General features: G+C 39.0%; 2 protein-coding genes across 7 annotated transcripts in view; one reads left to right on the top strand and one right to left on the bottom strand.

The window, feature by feature from the left end:
• PPTC7 (protein phosphatase targeting COQ7) overlaps positions 1-13,299 on the top strand; it is a 42,104-nt gene extending 28,805 nt beyond the window's left edge. Inside the window, exons 3-6 of one of the 2 annotated variants that reach the window (XR_003517058.1) lie at positions 2,883-3,081; positions 6,208-6,331; positions 7,389-7,477; positions 7,937-8,066. Coding sequence is in view for 1 of the 2 variants with exons in the window: in XM_027576943.2 (XP_027432744.1) it covers positions 2,883-3,081; positions 6,208-6,331; positions 7,937-8,066; positions 9,178-9,236 (512 nt within the window). In the remaining variant the exon portion in view is untranslated. Of the gene's footprint in view, positions 1-2,882; positions 3,082-6,207; positions 6,332-7,388; positions 7,478-7,936; positions 8,067-9,177 lie in introns of those variants that run through there. The other variant, XM_027576943.2, reaches the window with a different exon arrangement.
• RAD9B (RAD9 checkpoint clamp component B) overlaps positions 6,608-18,619 on the bottom strand; it is a 46,200-nt gene continuing 34,188 nt past the window's right edge. For 4 of the 5 annotated variants that reach the window (XM_027576939.1, XM_027576940.1, XM_027576941.1 and 1 more), the window contains one exon: positions 14,399-15,059. In XM_027576939.1, coding sequence (XP_027432740.1) covers positions 14,931-15,059 — 129 coding nt within the window. In that variant the 3' untranslated portion in view covers positions 14,399-14,930. Of the gene's footprint in view, positions 7,141-14,398; positions 15,060-18,619 lie in introns of those variants that run through there. The other variant, XM_035724010.1, reaches the window with a different exon arrangement.

Raw genomic sequence — 18,619 nt, 5'->3', positions numbered from 1 at the left:
CACTATTCCAGTATAAAGGTCAGCCACATGTTTCTTGAGAATTTCTAGCTGCTTTTAGATCTGGGCTAATATATATTTCCTTAGAAACTCTTAAGTGGAGTTAAGTCTTATGGAGACAACATATCTTAAGAATTTGAGGGGTCAATCCTAATAAGGTTCTTTCTTTGCTGCACAAAGGATTTCATGGTAGTTTACAAAATTAGGGGCCAGTGATAAAAATATTTCCATTTTAGCATGAGTGGTTTGCTTGGGTGACTGTCTGGATTTGTCAGTGGTCTGAAAATCTGATGCTGTTGTTCTTAGCGCTTCTTTTCTTCTTTTCCTGCTTGTTCCTCTCCAAATACATAAGAATAATGAGGTCTTTTCCCAGTATTAGGCTCTCAGGGCCTGAGCCATGGGCACATGATCATCAGTTATATGAAGAGGTAGAGGAAGAGTATACACTCCAAGCCTACGTGATTCTGTAAGGCTGGGCTTGCCTTCATTGGTGCTGCTTTGCGTATTAAAGCTCTGTCATTCACAAGGACCTTTTTGACTCTAACTCAGCGGGTGATGGTGACAGCCACCAGGGTAGCAAAATGATAGCCTGGGTTTGTCAGTGAGTAATAATGAGTCAACATGAGTTCTTCCTGCCCCAGGATTTTCAAGGCTCTGCTACTCATCTGTCATTTTTCCTCTTCAGATTAATCCCATCAGCTTTCAGAAGATCCTTTGTATGGTGATTCTGTTAATGAAAAATGATTGGAGTTTTTGTGCATTGAGTTAAGAAGGAAGGGTAATTGGTGATCTTAACTCTAACATAAGCTGTGCAGTAGGTTATCTGGCAGCACCGCCAGTTAGTTACAGTACTTTGTTTTTTCTCTCATGTTTGATGGGTAGAGACTAGATAGCTTAGCATTAGGGTGTGAGGTTAGATAACAAGGAAATGGAATTTCTGAACATTATGATGAGGTAAATGCTTAAATTTAGTTTTTTTTTATATTAAGTTATATATTTTCATCATACATCCTTCATCAAGGAAAAATAACAGAAATTAAATTATCCATAACCCCACCAAGAAAACTATTAATATTTTAATAATGATGCTCCCTGATTTTTCTTCTGTATATGTTTGTGCATAGAATAATGGTAATAGGAATTGTGAATATACTGTGTGCTTACAGTAGCCCCATGAGGTAGGTTCTTTGCTTTTATTTCCTGTTTTGTTAGGAAAAAACTGTGGCCTAGAGAGAATAAGTGACTTGCCCACAGTCACACAGCTAGAAAACAATGGAGCCCTGGGATTTAATACAGCTGGTTCCACAGCCTGTTTCTTTTGTTTTGCTTTTAACGGTCATCTTAACAGTTTAGCTTTTACCTACTGTTGGTTTATTTTTTTTAATTACATTAAATTTTATTTTTTTTGATGTACAGTTTAAGTTTGATAACACTTTTTATTTAAGGGAACTTTAATACTAGCTTGAAATCTACTTGTTTCACTTACCTTTCATTTTCAAATCTATTTCTCTAACAATTTTAGTGGCTACCAAATAGCTAACACTTATTATGTGTTGTAAGTGTTCGATATGATTTAACTAATTTTATCCTCCCAACACTAAGAGATCGTTATGGTCTCCCTATTTTGTAAATGAGGAAACAGGTGCAGAGAGGCCCCAGGACACACAGCTAGTTAAGTAAGAGCCAGCATTCAGATGCAGGCAGGCTGACTCCAGAGTCTACTCCTAAGTATTATATGACAGCATGTAGCTTTCCACTGTATGGATGTACTGTAATTTATTTAACCAATCCCTTAATTTTAGATGTTGAGGTTGTTTCCAGTTCTTCTTGATCTTAATGTTTTTGTACTTATTTTGTTTACATCTCTAGTTGTTTCTTAGAATTGGTAAATCAAAGGATATGCACATTTTTCAAGGTTATGCTGCCCTTTAGAAAGGTCATGTGGTTTTACTATCTTGCCACCGTGGAGTAAGAGTGACCATGTTCCCTGCACTCTTGCCAGTACCATGAAGTATCTTTTTTTTTTTTTTGACTCTTGTTAAACTAATAGACAAAATGGCTACTAGTGTGATGATTTTTTCATATATTTACAGACCATTAAATTTACTTCTTGGTGAACTGTTTATTTTTCTATTTTGACTTTTTTTTTCTGTAGGTATAGGTTTAAATTTTAGTACTTGAAAGCAGTCTTACTGGTTGTACATCAGCTTTTCAGTCTGGGGAAGGTCATGTGAGCTGTGGGCTGCAAAGGTACACAGAAGCTTTTTGCTCTCTACTTGGAATGTGGTCTCTTCCCTCTGAACATTAGTAGTCTCTGTAAAGTGAACAGGATGATTCCACAGGCTACCTGGGAAAATTGGTCTTGTCCGTTCATAGTGAGTCAGTCTCCAGTGAAGGTTCTTCATGACCTCAACAGATGGAAATCTGGCTAAAAATTGTAGTTATGTGCCCTGTCTTAAATTTTAGTGAATTTCATGGAGAAGGCTTCCTGCCAATGACTAATGAGAAATGTCAGGAAAACATAACATTCTTATTCTGGCATTTAAGTATTAAAACTTAATACCTCAACAATATGGTTTTGAGCATTTGGCGTAGATTACAGTACTACTGAAATGAAATAGTGCGATTTGTTTCCTATCTCTGCAAATGGAAGAATTCAGATTTCAGGGGCCTGCTTACTATATATAATATAAATCCCTTTTTCTTTACCCATCATGTTGACCCTGATCAGGTTACTATTGCTATTTGTTGGAGGTAGGAGCATGACTAAGGTAGGCAAAGGAGCTTCCAGTGTGGCATGTTGCTTTTTGGGGTGATGGGATAAAAATGTGGATCCAAAGATAGTCTAGGAAGAGAAAATAAATGGAGATCATCTTTGTTTCTAGGTAGCAGTACTGCCTGCATCGTGGTGCTGGACAGAACTAGCCACCGCTTACACACAGCAAACCTGGGTGATTCAGGCTTTTTGGTTGTCAGGGGCGGTGAAGTTGTGCACCGATCAGATGAACAGCAGCATTACTTCAACACTCCATTCCAGCTCTCAATTGCACCACCTGAAGCCGAAGGAGTCGTCCTAAGTGACAGGTAATCTCCCCTCTTAGCCATTAAGAGTAAGCAGGGCATGGCTGTTCCTTCTCCTGTCCCCCTTAACTACAGTGGAGATAGGCATTTTCAGTTGTCATGTGTGATAAGAAGGTACAATGAGAATATTCTCATCAAAAGGACCTTTTAGTTTGACTTCAAAAGATATTTTGCTGGCTCTTGCAGCCAAGTTGAATTCAGATAAAAACCCAGTAATTTGACAAGACTGAAAATACTCTTCAAGCTTACAGAATATCAGTTTTTCATACCAAGACCAACATGGTACATATGTACATATTTGTTAAATTGTGCTGGAGAAATGAGTCATTGTCCATGCATGCCACTGCCTGTACAAGATTTTGCATATGTTCTTAGGGAAGAGTTCAAACAGACATCTGCTTTATTTATCAGAATAACTTCCTGATTCTCAGGGCCTTCTATTATATGCATCAGATAGAACTTTTAAATTGTCAAGACCTTTACAAGACAGTAACTACTTTTTTGAATCAACTTTTACAGTTTATCTTTTCTGAGATGTGAATACAGAGTGAGACTAAGACAGTCTCAGATTCCTCTGCCTCTAACAACTTAATAGGACCTGGCACAAACATTGCTGGTGATTCATAAATGTTGTTAAATGGGTAATGAACCTTTTGTAAAAATAGAAGTAGTGTTGCAAATGTCTGTTGTCTCTACTTGATAGTTCTTATTAAGCCAGATCTTGAGTACAAACTAAGATAAAATGATTATTACTGCCATTTTTTAAACTGAAATAAGTATATTATGTAGTTAGGTATTCAGGATTGTCCATCGAAAGTCTATTGCTGACTCGTAGAGGGAAGCATTTTTTACTGTCAGATTAAGGTATGTTACCCTGATTGGAACAATATTTCATTATAGATCCTTCTTCAGTTAGTGTGTATATTCATATTAGCCATATTGGAGTGAGGAGAAAGCAGAACCCCAAGGGCTTGGTAGATACCAAGCTCAGCTAACTGTTACAGAGAGCAGTGTTTTAATTTTCCTTTCTTTGATTCTTGTTTTGGCTTCTCAGTGCTAGAGCTGCCCTGCCATATCTCACACCCCATCTTTGGGACTGTGTGGTTAGGGCAGCACTCTGCCTGGCCTGCCAGCGAGGTGGAGGTTGCTTCCCCTGCAACCCACAGACAGCTTGCTAGCATGTGACTTCAGCTCGTGTTTCAGTGCAGTCAAAAGTTTCCAGCGGCACAGTATGTTCAGTCAAAATGGGCAGAACTGCCGCTGGCGGAACACCAAGCTCCTGGGTGGGAGTGTTGGGAGAAGAGGACCAGCTGTCCAATGGTGGCAAGTCTCGCACAGGCAGGATGGCAGAGGACACTCCCGGGGAAGAAGAACCTCAGCATAAAGTAGAGCTTTGCTGCCAACCTGCTCATTAATCTAAACTTCTAGAACCTGATTTGTTTCCAAAGTCTGAGCAACTGTGCAGTGTCTTGTATTGTTTTTCTTTATTTCACAGCAGGAATCGACCTGGTTTCCACCAGTTTTAGTCTTTTTTCCCCTGCTGCATGAAAGCATTTACTTCCTTTTTTACTTAGTTCCTCTTATCTATAAAATATATTTTTAACCCTTAATTTATAGGTTTTCCTTTAGTAGCTGTTTTTACAAAGGGTTTGTGGTATAAATGTGTAAGTGAAAGTTCCTTGCCAAAGCCCATCACAGAATTTTTAAACGTGCCCCTTCTTTCCTCAGTCAAGAGAGGGTGAACCTGGAATCTTCTCAGTGTACTTTGTGTAAATCCCCAGCACACATTGGTGGGTTGTTTTTATGTTTTCTCCTCACATATTTGACATATTTTATAACATGTCAGTTACATAAGCTTTGGGGTCTTTCTGTCAAGCTTAGGGTGCTTTGGTTCTGGCTCCTTCTTTCTGGGTCAGTGTGTAAATTTTTTCTTTGCACTTGTTCCCTAATTACAGGTTAAGGCAGACTATTAGATATTTCACTTTTCCCTCACCTTAGGGGCTTGGATTCAGTGAAGCTGGTCTCTGGAAATGGCTGAGAACCAGCCTTTGAGAGGGCCATTAACTCTTTGAATATATGATCTTTTCTCCCCACCAGGTATCCCTTCCCTACCCCCAATTCTTGTATGTTTTCATCAGGTGTTATCAGAGGAAAAAACCTCCCTTCTATCTTTTAAAGTTTTATACAAAAAGATGTAGTGAAAACTCTACCTCCTATCCCATCCCCACCAACACATTTTCTCTCCTCAGAGGCAGCCACTATTATCTGTTTCTTTGCGTGCTTCCAGATTTATTCTCTGCATATAGAAGCATCTGTATCTATGAATCTTCCCCCTGCCACACAAACATACACACACAGTCTGTACATTCCTCTCTTCATTAACAATATATTAAGGAGTCCCCCCAGCCCGCCCCAGTTTGGAGGGTTACTTTGTTTCTTCATTTATTAGATATTTCTTGAAGACCTACTATGTGCCAGGCACACTAATAATTAAATATTTATCCGTGGTGAGCACTCTTTAAGCCCTGAGAGACACACAGTCCTTACTCTGCCTTACTAGTCCATACTAGTAATAATATACTAGTGATAATACTAGTAATTACTAGTACTATGGTAAGAAATACCATTGTAGGTATTTCATGTGAATTAATTCTTACGGGATTTGCATGTTCTTTTCCATAGTGCTCTGTTGTTCCACTGTACTGCAGCCTCCTGAGAGCCAGAGTTAAGCCTGCAGAGAAACTGATGAGTAGAAAATGAGTAAGAGAGGTTGGAATTTGGCTATAAAGAATTAGGAAATAAAGACTCATTTCTACTAGGATTTTAGAGGCATGTTAGTTCTGACTCAGAAAAGAACGCTTCTTCCTTTTAAGGCATATGTGACTAATTATCAGACTCAGTTTTACTTGGTAGTTTCAGTTAAGCTTTTGAATTATTTATATCACATTTTTCAATTAATTTTCTCAAGGTTAGGAATTTCAAAATGACTGGTTTTTATTATTGATTCTGTTATTATAAATTAGTTTTTCTTAAAGCCTCATTACACTGTAACATAGTGCCTCTTGGAAACTTTGAAACTTATCTCTGAAGGCCTCTCATAACTTTGTCCCTACCCTGTCCTTGTCACAGCCCAGATGCTGCTGATAGCACATCTTTTGATGTCCAGTTAGGAGACATTATCCTGACGGCAACAGATGGACTTTTTGACAACATGCCTGATTATATGATCCTTCAGGAGCTAAAAAAATTAAAGGTAATTAACTCAAAGGTTGGTTGATGGAAACAGTGGCCCTCTCTGGGCAGTTAAGTCTTATTGGTCCAATTGTAGTATCTCTTTTTGTAGTTTTGGAAAAGACTATTTTGTGAATTTAGGAAAATAATGGTCCCAGTCTTTTAAGCAATTGTAAATGGAAATATTCACAATTGGAGAACTTGAGGGGAAAGGGGATTTCTCACCCATACCTTTAGTAAAGTGGTAAAGGTAGGAAAGCCCATAAGAGAAATTTCTTGTATTTTTAATGGTGTTAGCTCCCGATTGTCTTTTTCTCCTCTTATTCTTTTAACAAACCCAGCAGGTGTTGAGGTTGGGAGAGATAGGAAATCGCCATACTAGAGCCAGCCAAGGGCAGCAGGCAGCTAGGGGCCTTGATGTGATCTGAGCTGTCACCAGTAACGAACAGTTCAGACTTGGCCCATACAGAAAGTGGAAGGAAGTAAAAACCAGTTTTTCCATATTTTCCTGGCTTTGTAAAAGTACTAACTCTGGGGGGGAATTAGTCTTTTCCTATGTTCTTAACACTAAGCAGTATGACTGTGAGTAAGTTTCTAAACTTTTTAAGCAATATTTTCCTCACCTTTAAAGTGGGGGGTACCAAAGGTCCTATTTTATAGAGTTGTGGTGAGGATTAACTAAGACCATGTGTACAAAATCCTTAGTGCCATGCCCCATCTGTGGGATGCAGTAAAGGTCAGGTGCTTACATGGAGCTGGCACTGTGCTCTGTGTGGTGACGGGGTGGTAAGCAGAAACGTCATATTCCCTCCCCATATGGAGCTTATATTTCTAGTGGAGGAAGACAGATAATACAGAGAAAAAAATATATGATAAATGTTGGTGGTAAATAAGAACAATAAAGCAGGGTAAAGGAATAGAGAATAAAGAGGGCTGCTGTTTTGGAAAGATTGTTCAGAGAAGGCCTCTTTGAGGAGGTGACATTGAAGCAGAGGCCTTTTATTATTTATACTGAAACTATTCCGAATCTTAGAATGGTAGAGCTAAAATGGACCTTGTTTCCCATCCCCATTTTACAGATGAGGAAGTTGAAGCAGCAAGGATAAGGGTATGACTCAAGATTACACAGCTAAACAAGAATCTTTCATCATGATATAAAATTCTAAAGGTATTTTCAGTAGGACAACTGGCAGCTCTTACTTGGAGAGCAAACTGTGGTTGGCCAGGGTTGCATTCCTAAGCAAGGAAACTTTTGAGGTCATCCCTAAAGTGCTATCAAAATCTGCCTTTTCAGTCCCGTCCAATTTTAGCAAGAATACCTTAAGAATTCCAAATGGGAAAAAAAAGCAAAAATGAAAATCCAGACTTTGGGGCCCAAGGCCACCCTAGCAAAGGGTGATATATGATTGACATCTTGTGCAGGCAGCACTCACTGGTGGTCTTCTTCATTTTACCAAAGATGTAATGTTGTAGTGTCTTCTCTAACTGTAATAAAACTTAAATGGTGGAAACTGTGGTTAGATAAATGTTACTGTCTCAAAAAGTGATATTTGCAAGAAGTATACTTACATGCAGAAATCATGTGAGGCATTGTGGTAAAAATAACTCCCTCATCCTTTCATCTTAGAATTCAAATTATGAAAGTATACAACAGACGGCAAGAAGCATTGCTGAGCAAGCCCATGAGCTGGCCTATGACCCAAATTATATGTCACCTTTTGCACAGTTTGCATGTGACAACGGATTGAATGTGAGAGGTAAGCATTCTTTAGGAAGGTCATAGGGACTAATTGGGGACATAGTGGGATGAGAGCATTCTTGGCTGTAGGGTGAGGTAAACTAGAGCACTCGGGTGAGACTGGTGAGGTGTCCTCTTCCAGCTGTGAGCCCCTGGCTTTGAGCAAGGTCAGTAGGCCCTAACACTGGAGATCAAGAGCAAGTGCATGTCATCATGTCTTCCCCACCGAGGATGCCCTCCAGAACTGAACTTCATTGGCTGTAGAGGCAGGCAGAACCTGAAGCCCTTTATTGCCACCACTCCACGGCTTGGACCTGAGCCCAAAAGGCTTCGAAGTCCGCCCAGAGGCCCTGGACATTCCTAACAGTTTAACATTCTGCCCTTCACGGGTCTGACATTTCACTTCTCCCTTCCCTCTGGCTTTGTGGGACTCGTTGACAATATTTGCCTGCCAAATTACCACAGCAGATTTTGAAGAGGGAAGCAATGTTAAACTGTCCTTGCCTAAAGAGTCTTTCTATCTACTGAACGATATGTAACTTTGGGAACAGGCCAGTAGCTCAGTCTTAGAGCTGGGATGACATGTTGGTGCTATCATATCAGAACTCATGGAGTTGGTCAGTTTCTTGCTGATATAATATTATGACATGTAAAGCATTTCTTAGCCCTCCAGGAAGTATTAAAATAGAAAAAAGCACATGCCATAGCTGTTTGGCAGATTAGAATACAAGACTATTCCTTCCTAGTTTCAAAACATTAGATATGTTTGTCCAAATTAGGATTGTGAGTAGAAGCATATAACTTTCTCATCAGGCAGAATTTATCTTAACCAGATTTTGTCTTTACTGTAATTGCTATAAACAGAGGATGTGGTGACCATTTTAATAGAGTGCCTTTTGTAAAGAAGCAGTGAAGTGGTTTTTTTTTTTTAAACTTCAATTAAGTTACATGTCATTTTTTTAAAACCATTTCTCTTTATCGAATATTTTCTTCTTTTTTCTACTAAAGCACAAACCAAACCTGCCTGAATTGCAAGCATTTGTCTCTTAGTACTTTCTTAGGCTTACGTTTTTAATTGACTTTCTCTTTTAAGACCTATGAAGACGTTTTCATTTTCATGTTCATTTTAGGTGGAAAGCCAGATGACATCACCGTCCTTCTTTCAATAGTGGCTGAGTATACAGACTGACTCGCCTAAGTGTCAACTCCGGCCTTTCCTTTCATTTTCCCAGATTCTCCCCTGCCATGTGTGCTGATGCTGCTGGCAGGACTGTGTTTCTTTGCCACTGATCTCAATGGCCTGTGATGTAAGCCTTTGCTTGTCTTTTTGAGACCTGGTTGAGATCTTTGTGGAGAACCACTACTGTCATTCGCTAGCTCATATCTGCCAGCAACTTGGAAGAGAATCAAGGTTTGAAGATTGACCTTCACTTCTTACAGTCCTTTCTACAATGGAATGGAGATTTTCAACGCCAAAATGGCTATTATGTTTCAAAAATGGTTTAAGTATTGAAAATGAGTGATGTTGGTAAAGTGAATTCAAAATTACAATGTGTAAAAGGGATTTTAAAGTCTAACACAAATTGTATGTTATGGTACATCTACTAGAAACATTATCATCAAAAGAAATGTTACACGTGTACTATACAGTCTTTGTTATGATGATTGGTGTGGCTTTATGTTTTCATTATAAACTCCTGTTTTTCAGGGGCTTATAATTCTGCTCTAAAACATTGCTCTGGATTATGAAATCTTCATCCCAGGAGCTTTTTTGTTACAAATTGGAAGAAAAATTTAGTTTAGTTCTATGGATGCAAATGTGTTTTGGTTTTTAAAAGATGCTTACTCGTGCTCCTGTGAGGGAAGTTCCGGCAGTTTATTGATTAGTCCAAATTATAGGCTGGTGGCTTGATTTGCAGGAGGCATTGGGGAGACTCCCTACCAGATTTTTCCAAAGGAAATATTACTCAAGATTATAAAACTCCTCAAAGCCTAGAAATTTAATGTTATGGCTGAAATTCCTCCCAGCTTTCTGATACGAGCTTCCTGTGTGGGAGCTCTAGGCCCGCAGGCCTCACAGGTTGAGAACAGACAGCTATAACTTTGAATTTTGTTGGGTTTTGATGGTCATGTTACTCCTAGTCTCCCTCTCAGACCTTTCATTAATAGGCTTGCTTTCCATAGAGCACGCACCAGGTTCAGGGAGTCCATGTGAAAAGAGCACTGTGGGCAGTGACAACGGCACAGGAGTCCACGAGGAGAACTCCTGGTGATGATCTGACATTTGCATTTGCCCTACACAAAAATTTAGGGGTTTCTGAATCAAGCTTAATGTTTACAGTTTCCGAATAGCCATCTTGCAGTGTATAGTTTCCGTATAAAACTACCCACAGTTTTCCCCTTACCTGCAAGCTCAAACTTATTTTTAAGGTTTGTGCACAAGTCAACTGCTGTAAAGATATATATTTTTGGGTCAGTTTTTTTTCCTTCATTAACTTGGTGGTAGAAAAATATATATACTTAGAAATCCTTAAATTAAAGCCATGTTTTATATATAAGTCAGGTAACATTGGTGTATAGATGAGAATGCAATTAAACCTGATGAGGATCTACTGGAAGAGAATACAGAAAGTATCTTTCTCTAAAGGAGAGACTTATTTCCTGGTTTATTGCATTAAAACTTATGTTTGAGGTTACCTCAACTTGTTTTAAAAGATTTTGTTTTGTGAATTTGTACTGTATATTTGAGTAACTGTCAAGCTTTTGTTTTATTTAAAATTGTTTAACATGTACCATGTACATGTCATTACTATATTTCAATGCATCATGCTTGTAACAGGCATTTCATTTATAATAAGAATGAGTTATTCATTTGTAAGCCGTTCAGTAATTTATCTACTATTCCTAAATTGGCATAATGTTAGATATCTATTTTGAATCACCTTTAATTACATGTCAGAATGCCTTAACTACCCTAACTTGACAAAACAGAATTCGTTGGTAGAGGAGATAGGGGTCAGGGCCGGGAGGGGTGGGTAGAGGTACATTCTGTTTAAATAATGAGTACCCATCGTGCTATGATAAAACACGGAAGCATGAGTGGCAAGTGGCAGGGTATTTATTTTGCACAAACTGTTTGCAGTCTCTGTATATTTAAAAAGTAAAGAAAGTTGCATCCAGAAGGGTTTTGTTAGAAGGAATACATTTATATTTGGGCTGACAATTTCAGTTCTTTCGTTTGGGTTTTTAATTATTTCTGGTCAGGGGTATGTAGCCTTATGATCTGGATATATCTTGCATTAATTTTCCAATGCCTACTTTTAATTCCTTGTAAGAGCAGTGCTGGTCAAGTCACTGGCTTTTCTCTGCTCTCATTTAACCCATCAAACACAATCTTTATAAAGCTAGATTGGTGGTGTTTTACACGACTCATTTAATCAACTTAGTCTTTTTTGAGAAATGACCATAAGAAATCAACAATGTTTGTGTCAGTGATATTGAAAATAGTGGGACAAGAATTTGAGTTTCACAATGGAACTGACTTTGGACCTGGCCTATAGATTAGTGACACAGAATATTTTCTCGATTTTCTTTTTGCCCTGTCCTTTGTGTGTGACACAATTAATTTTATGACTGCCGGGGGGTGTGGGGGGGGTGATCAGTTGGAGTGCTGCTTAACAAGTAACTCTCCTTCCACTCCCAGTAGTCAAGAGGCTCTGTTGGACCCATACTGGAATTTTCCAGGTCACAGAACCCAAGTCTCTGTGGGGAGTGACTGAGATATACCACTTGGTGGGTCTGATTCTGAACTTGATATGTGTGTTAATTATATTTTAAATCAAGCAGCATAAAACACACATTTGCCTCATGTAATGGACTTTTATAACAAAAGAGAATTTGGATTTCTAATTTACAAATGGCAAATTATTTATCCCTGTCTGGATGCACCAAAGACCAGTAAAGTTTATAGCTTTTCCATCTATATTTATAAAGCAATACTGTATTATAAAAATCAATATTTTTATCACATGCTTGAAATTTTTATTTTATTCTGTTTTAAAATGTGCACTCGAAACATATCAGAACCTTATTTCTTCCTGTGAACTTAAGCTGCCTGCGCACAAAAAAAATTTACTGAATGGATAATGCAGTAGAGTCCATAGGCTCTTAAAAACTGAAAGAAGAAATGGGGGTGGGGGAAACAAGTTATTTGTCCTGAATTACTGTACTGGCTTGACATGGTTGATAGGTACTAAATCACAAAAGAATCCATTCCAGGTATGCATGTCTGGGGGGCTGTGCTACGTCTAGAGTAGAAACTAGATTTCAAGCTTTGCATGATAGGAGAGTGTCCTCTTCTATCAGCTGCATTTGTTCTGGATAGAACAGTAGCCTTCAGGACCACCTTTAGTACCACCAACCTACCACATCGAGTAACAAGGCAGGAATTGTGGGAATTCACGGAGTCAGTTTTGAGCATTTTGGAGATTGTAAACAAGATTGGCTAGAACTGTAAATGTTCGTACTTTTGAATAAGTTCATGGTTCCTTGTCACCTTATACCAGCTATCTTTGTTAGAAGCTACAGCATCCAATTTCCCTGGAAACTATCACATTTTTGCAGTTAACAAATTTTTACAATATCAAAAAAATCCCCGAAATCTGCTTATAAAACTGAAAATATGAAGCAGAAAGCATTTGGATTCTATTTATTTAAAAAAATTATTTGCAGAATTGAACTTCTCAATTAAAAAGCAACAGTGTCCATGTCAAAATTTTAACTGTTAGCAGGTAGTCTGTGGCAAAGATGGCTAAATATGAAGCAAATTTGAATCTGTGTATACTAATGAGCTGCTTTTTTCTGTTGAGACTATCATTATTTGTCTTACCCAAGAGGCAATGACCTGAATTGGATGTCTGAAATATAACTTATGCAGGAATAGTTCTGTAAATACATTTAAATAAACTGTAAAGATATTTAATAAATATAGTATTTATACTAATCTGCGTAACTCCTCTTCACTTGAACCGTAACTGAGTAAGACACCAGCCCTTGGCATTTTGTTGGTCTCTATATCAAGTCCTCATTTCCAAGCCTCTTAGTCATTCTAGCAGGGACTCCTTACTTTGTAGCTGTCATTTTCTGTCTTTTCCTAGTTTATCTCCCTTAGCTCTTTTTCACCAGCTGGTTTACTACATCAGTTTAGCTGCCTCAAAAATTCCATCAAAATGGACTGATAATTGAACGTAAAATATAGATGTTTTCCCAACTGAGAAGGCTTTTGCATCTTCCAAATGGTATGGAATGAAGCCACAAAAAGATCTGGTGTCATTTAAACTTAACATTCTGTGTGCAAATTCTAAAACCCAAATTATATACAATTTAATAGTGTAACTGTCTTTTCCAGACTGATGCTGCATCCAGGCTATTACTGATGATGGTGCCTTCACAACCTACACCCCTCTGCCCATTTCAGTGAGTGAACCAGAAACTTCACCCTCTGCAAGGAGACCTACAGTAACTCGGGTATAAATGCTCTCTTTGTCATCATCTGCATCTGTCAGGAATATGTGAAATTCAGTGTTAATCATCAGTGTAAGCATAAGATACGTAAATCTTTAGCCTACAGTGTGAAAGGACTTGAAATTATGTGGGCATTGCGAATTTCCACAAAAAGCTTGGTGAAAGCCCATTTTCATTCATTGAGGAACATTTTGGGACAAACTAGAGTTTTTATTAGGTTATTGTGGGTAGCTCTGACTCACTACTAAGCTATAAGAGCCAAAATCATTCTGGTTTTAGTTAGAACTCTTCACAGTTCTAAAGTTTACTAATTCACTCAGCCACCTTTGTGTATGAATTCCTCACAAAATGTAAAGTACAACTGCCTGCCAGTTGTTTCCTTGTGATTTGTTGGTTTCACAAAGACTTCACAGTAAGATGTTACAGAAGTCAAGAGTTTGTCAGGTTACAATTCACTATAAACGGGTTTGGGGGAGGGAGAGGCATCATATTATGTAACAATGGTTTTGTGCCAGATTTTTTAGTCTGTTTGTTCAGGTAAGAAGCTAATTCTTAAAGGGGCAAAGAACAGAGACATTCATAATCTACCTCATTTTACTCCAAACCTAGGCTCTCGAAGTGGCGGTTGCTGCTCTATGTCAGATAATACAGAAATAATTTTGGCAGCAGTTCCATTAAATTCTTTTCTGCATGCCACTGCAAAATGTAAAAATCACATATGAAAATCAGAACAACTTAAGGCTGTAAAATAAAATTTTACAATATATGAAAAGACTCCAAAGTGAGAAGGGGTGGCTATATATTTTTATTCTTGACCTTTATTTCAGGGATTATTTTTACTTAAAATCTTAACAGAATATAAAAAGTAATGGACAAAAAAAGTCATGGCATTACATGGGAAGAGACTGCATAGCTTTTTACTATGTCTGAAAGCACCAAAACTCAAATGTTTGCAATCAAATACAAAAGCTCCCTACTAGTCACAGAACTACAAGCCATATTGATGCACTCTAGATGGCTGCTGAAAAAGGTCTAAATACCTTTATAAAACTGGCAAAGAAAATGCTAAAAGCTCTAGTGTGAACGTGCATTGAAGAATTCTAATGAGCTTTTTCCCTGCACAGAAGACTCTTCTGCCTCCAAGTAGCATAATGGATTTAAAGCAAATATGTACACTTAACAAGCAGCTATTTCTAGATATGGCTGTTATAAAAGATGATGATGTTTAGCAAAGCAGAAGCCCATCCTCGCATTTCAAGGAAGTCCAAGACAGTATCTTTTAGACTAAATTTGAAAACGTGTTTGAGGTGCAAGTGAGCTAGCACTTGGACCTGGGGGCCAATGGAGCCATCATTAAGTGTTAGAATGTGGAAGAACTGCCGTTATTCATGTCCTCTTCACTGTCACTTGCTGTTGCCAGACTGTCAAAAGGGTAGTTGAAGTGTTGTCGCTGGTCAGAAGAAACTGCTCCAAAGAACACGCAAGAAAACTGGAGGGAAAAAAGTAACTCCACTGTTTATTCGAGCAAAAGTTAGTGCTCATTAGATGCTCCAGGTCACAGCCCCTTTTCAGAAATTTGGCCCATGTGGTCTCCCTAACTTTGATGATAATGGCTCATGGAACACCCAAACCTTCATGACTGGTACAGCACATGCTAAAACAAAACCCTTCCCTGACTAAAAAGAACAGTTTGGGATCACTGATCTTCTGACTCCTCTGCTGGAGCCATTAAAACTCACACCAAGGGAATGACAGACAAAGGGACCCTCTGCAGGCAATCCTACTTGATGAATCCATCTTCTCCCCTTTCCCTCCTGCTGCAGCTGAAGCCACCACTCCCAGCTAAAGCCAATCCTCCCCTCCCTGTCTCTGCCCCCCAGGCCTTCCCAGGCCGCTTCTCTGTTGAATAGGAATATCAGCACTTTAATCAAATGTCTCTCATGTTTAAAATACAACATAGCCTAGGGGCGCCTGGGTGGTTCAGTCATTGAGCGTCTGCCTTCAGCTCAGGTCGTGATCCCAGGGTCTTGGGGTCGAGCCCAGCATCGAGCTCCCTGCTCCAGGGGAGGCCTGCTTCTCCGTCTCCCACTCCCCCCTGCTTGTGTTCCCTCTCTCGCTGTGTCTCTCTCTGTCAAATAAATAAATAAAATCTTAAAAAAAAATAAAATAGCCTTATCCCATCCCACCCCCCCCCACCCCCTCCTCAACTATTGCCTTACCTCTGCTGTCAAGCTGTCTACATTCACTGTCTCCATTTTCTCATTCTCTTATTCCTCAGTCCTATTTGAAAAAGCTGCTGACCCCACCACTTCACAAACTGTTCTTATGGTCACCAAAAATCACCACATCCTTAAGCCAATGACCATTTTCAGTCTTCATCCCACTTGATACTCAGACACTTTCTTCTCGTACCTTCCTCATGCCACACTCTTCCTGGTTGCTTTTAGACTTTTCCGCTGGCTGGTCCTCTACCCACCCTTTGAATTAGGGTTTCTCAATCCCAGCACTACTGACATTTTGGGTCTGATGATTCTTTGTTGTAGGGACTGTGCTGTGCAGCAGAGGTTGAGCAGCATCCCTGGCCTGTACCCACTAGACATCAAGTAGCACACCCCTTCCCAAATTGCAACATCCAAAAATGTCCCCAGACGTTGCTCAATGTCCCCTGGGGAGCATAACTGCCCCAGGTTAAGAACCGCTGCTTTCTATGATGGCAGCCCTCCTCTACCCTCTCCCTAGGAGATTTCATTCACACCCTTGGCTGAAATTACCACCTATATATGCCAGGGAGTCTCAAAGTTAAAATTTGAACTTCAATCCATATATCCTACTACGTACTTGATTTCTGCAACTTAACATATCCCAAACTGACTGTGATCTTAGTGAGCAGTGAACCTGTTTCTCCAAACCTGTCTTTCTGAAACCTCTTTTTCCTTTAACCTCCATAACCAATCCATTACCAAATCCTGTTATTTTTACCTCCTCAGTTAGTTGTCATCTTTGGCCATGTCCCTCCATCTCTACTATAAGGAATCACCCCCATCTCAGATGCTACAACTGAGCTTCCATTCTTGCCTCACTGTACCCCATTCTTCACACAGTAGCCGCTTTGGCTGCTCTACAGTTATCTTTTTAAAAATTCTACTCTGTACAGTGCACCCAAAATAATAAGATACCTAAGAATAAGCCTAACCAAGGAGGTAAAAGACCTGTTCTCCGAAAACTGTAAAACACTGATGAAAGAAATTGAAGATGACACAAGGAAATAGAAAGACATGCTCATGGATTGGAAGAACAAATATTGTTAAAATATCTTTACTACCCAAAGCAATCTACTCATTTAATGCAATCCCTAAAAAAATACCAACAGCATTTTTACAGAACTACAAAAACAATCCTAAAATTTGTCTGGAACCACAAAAGACCCCAAATAACCAAAGTAATCTTGAAAAAGAAAAGCAAAGGCTGGAGGCATCACAATTCCAGACTTCAAGTTATATTACAAAGCTGTAGTAATCAGAACAGTATGGTACTAGCACAAAAACAGACACATAGATCAATGGAACAGAATTGTGGAAAATACACAATTATATGATCAGCTAATCTTTAACAATCTTTAACAAAATAAAGAATATCCAATGAGAAAAAGAATGTCTCTTCAACAAATGGAGTTGGAAAACTGGACAACATGCAGAAGAATGAAACTGGACCACTTTTAACACCACACACAAAAATAGATTAAAAATGGATTAAAGACCTAAATGTGAGACCTGAAACCATAAAAATCCTAGAAGAAAACACAGGCAGTAACTTCTTTGACGTTGGCTGTAGCAACTTCTTTCTAGATATGTCTCCTGAGGCAAAGGAAACAAAAGCAAAAATAAACTATTGGGACTAAATAAAAATAAAAAGCTGCTACACAGCAAAGGAAACAACAAACTGAAAGCCAACCTACAAAATGGGAGAAGATATTTGCAAATGACATAGCCAATAAAGGGTTAGTATCCAAAATATATAAAGAACTTATAAAACCCAACACCCAAAAAACAATCCAATTTTAAAAATGGACAAAAGGGGCGCCTGGGTGGCTCAGTTGGTTAAGCATCCAACTCTTGATTTCAGCTCAGGTCATGATCTCAGGGTCGTGAGAGCAAGCCCCACGTCAGGCTCTGTGCAGAGTCTGCTTGTCCCTCTCCCTCTGCTCCTCCCCCCTGTCTGGGCGCTCTCTCTCCCTCAAAATCTTTTAAAAAATGGACAGAAGACATGAACAGACATTTCTCCAAAGAAGACTTAAAGGTGGCCAACAGACACATGAAGATGTTCATCATCACTTATCGTCAGGGAAGTGCAAATCAAAACTACAATATCACCTCACACCTGTCAGAATTACTAAAATCAACAACACAAGAAACAACAGGTATTGTTAAGGATGTGGAGTAAAAGGAACCCTTGTGCACTGTTGGTGGGAATGCAAACTAGTGCAGCCACTGTGGAAAACAGTATGGAGGTTCCTCAAAAAGTTAAAATAGAACTATCTTGTGATCCAGCAAGGGCACTACTGGTATTTACCCAAAGAATATAAGAACACTAATTCAAAGTGATACATGCACCTCTATGTATATAGCAGCATTATATTTACAATAGCCAAAATACGGAAGCAGCTCAAGTGTCCATCAATAGATAAATGGATAAAGAAGATGTATGTATATATATAGTGGAGTATTATTCGGCCATAACAAAGAATGAATCTTGCTATTTGCAACAACATGGATAGATCTAGAGACTATAAAGCTTAGTGAAGTCAGAGAAAGAAATACCGTATGATTTCACTCGTGGAATTTAAGAAACAAAACAGGAGAAAAATAAGGGAGAGAGAGAAACAAATAACAGACTCGGGGTATCTGGGTGGCTCAGTTGGTTAAGCGTCTGCCTTTGGCTGAGGTCATGATCCCAGGGTCCTGGGATCAAGCCCCACATTGGGCTCCCTGCTTAGTGGGGAGTCTGCTTCTCCCTCTCCCTCTGCTTCTCTCTGCCCCACTTGTTCTCTCT

Source organism: Zalophus californianus, chromosome 14 (assembly GCF_009762305.2).
Source record: "Zalophus californianus isolate mZalCal1 chromosome 14, mZalCal1.pri.v2, whole genome shotgun sequence".
NCBI classification, from domain to species: Eukaryota; Metazoa; Chordata; class Mammalia; order Carnivora; family Otariidae; genus Zalophus; species Zalophus californianus.
Note: the sequence above shows the minus strand (reverse complement) of the source record. Positions and strands in the feature narration are given on the sequence as shown.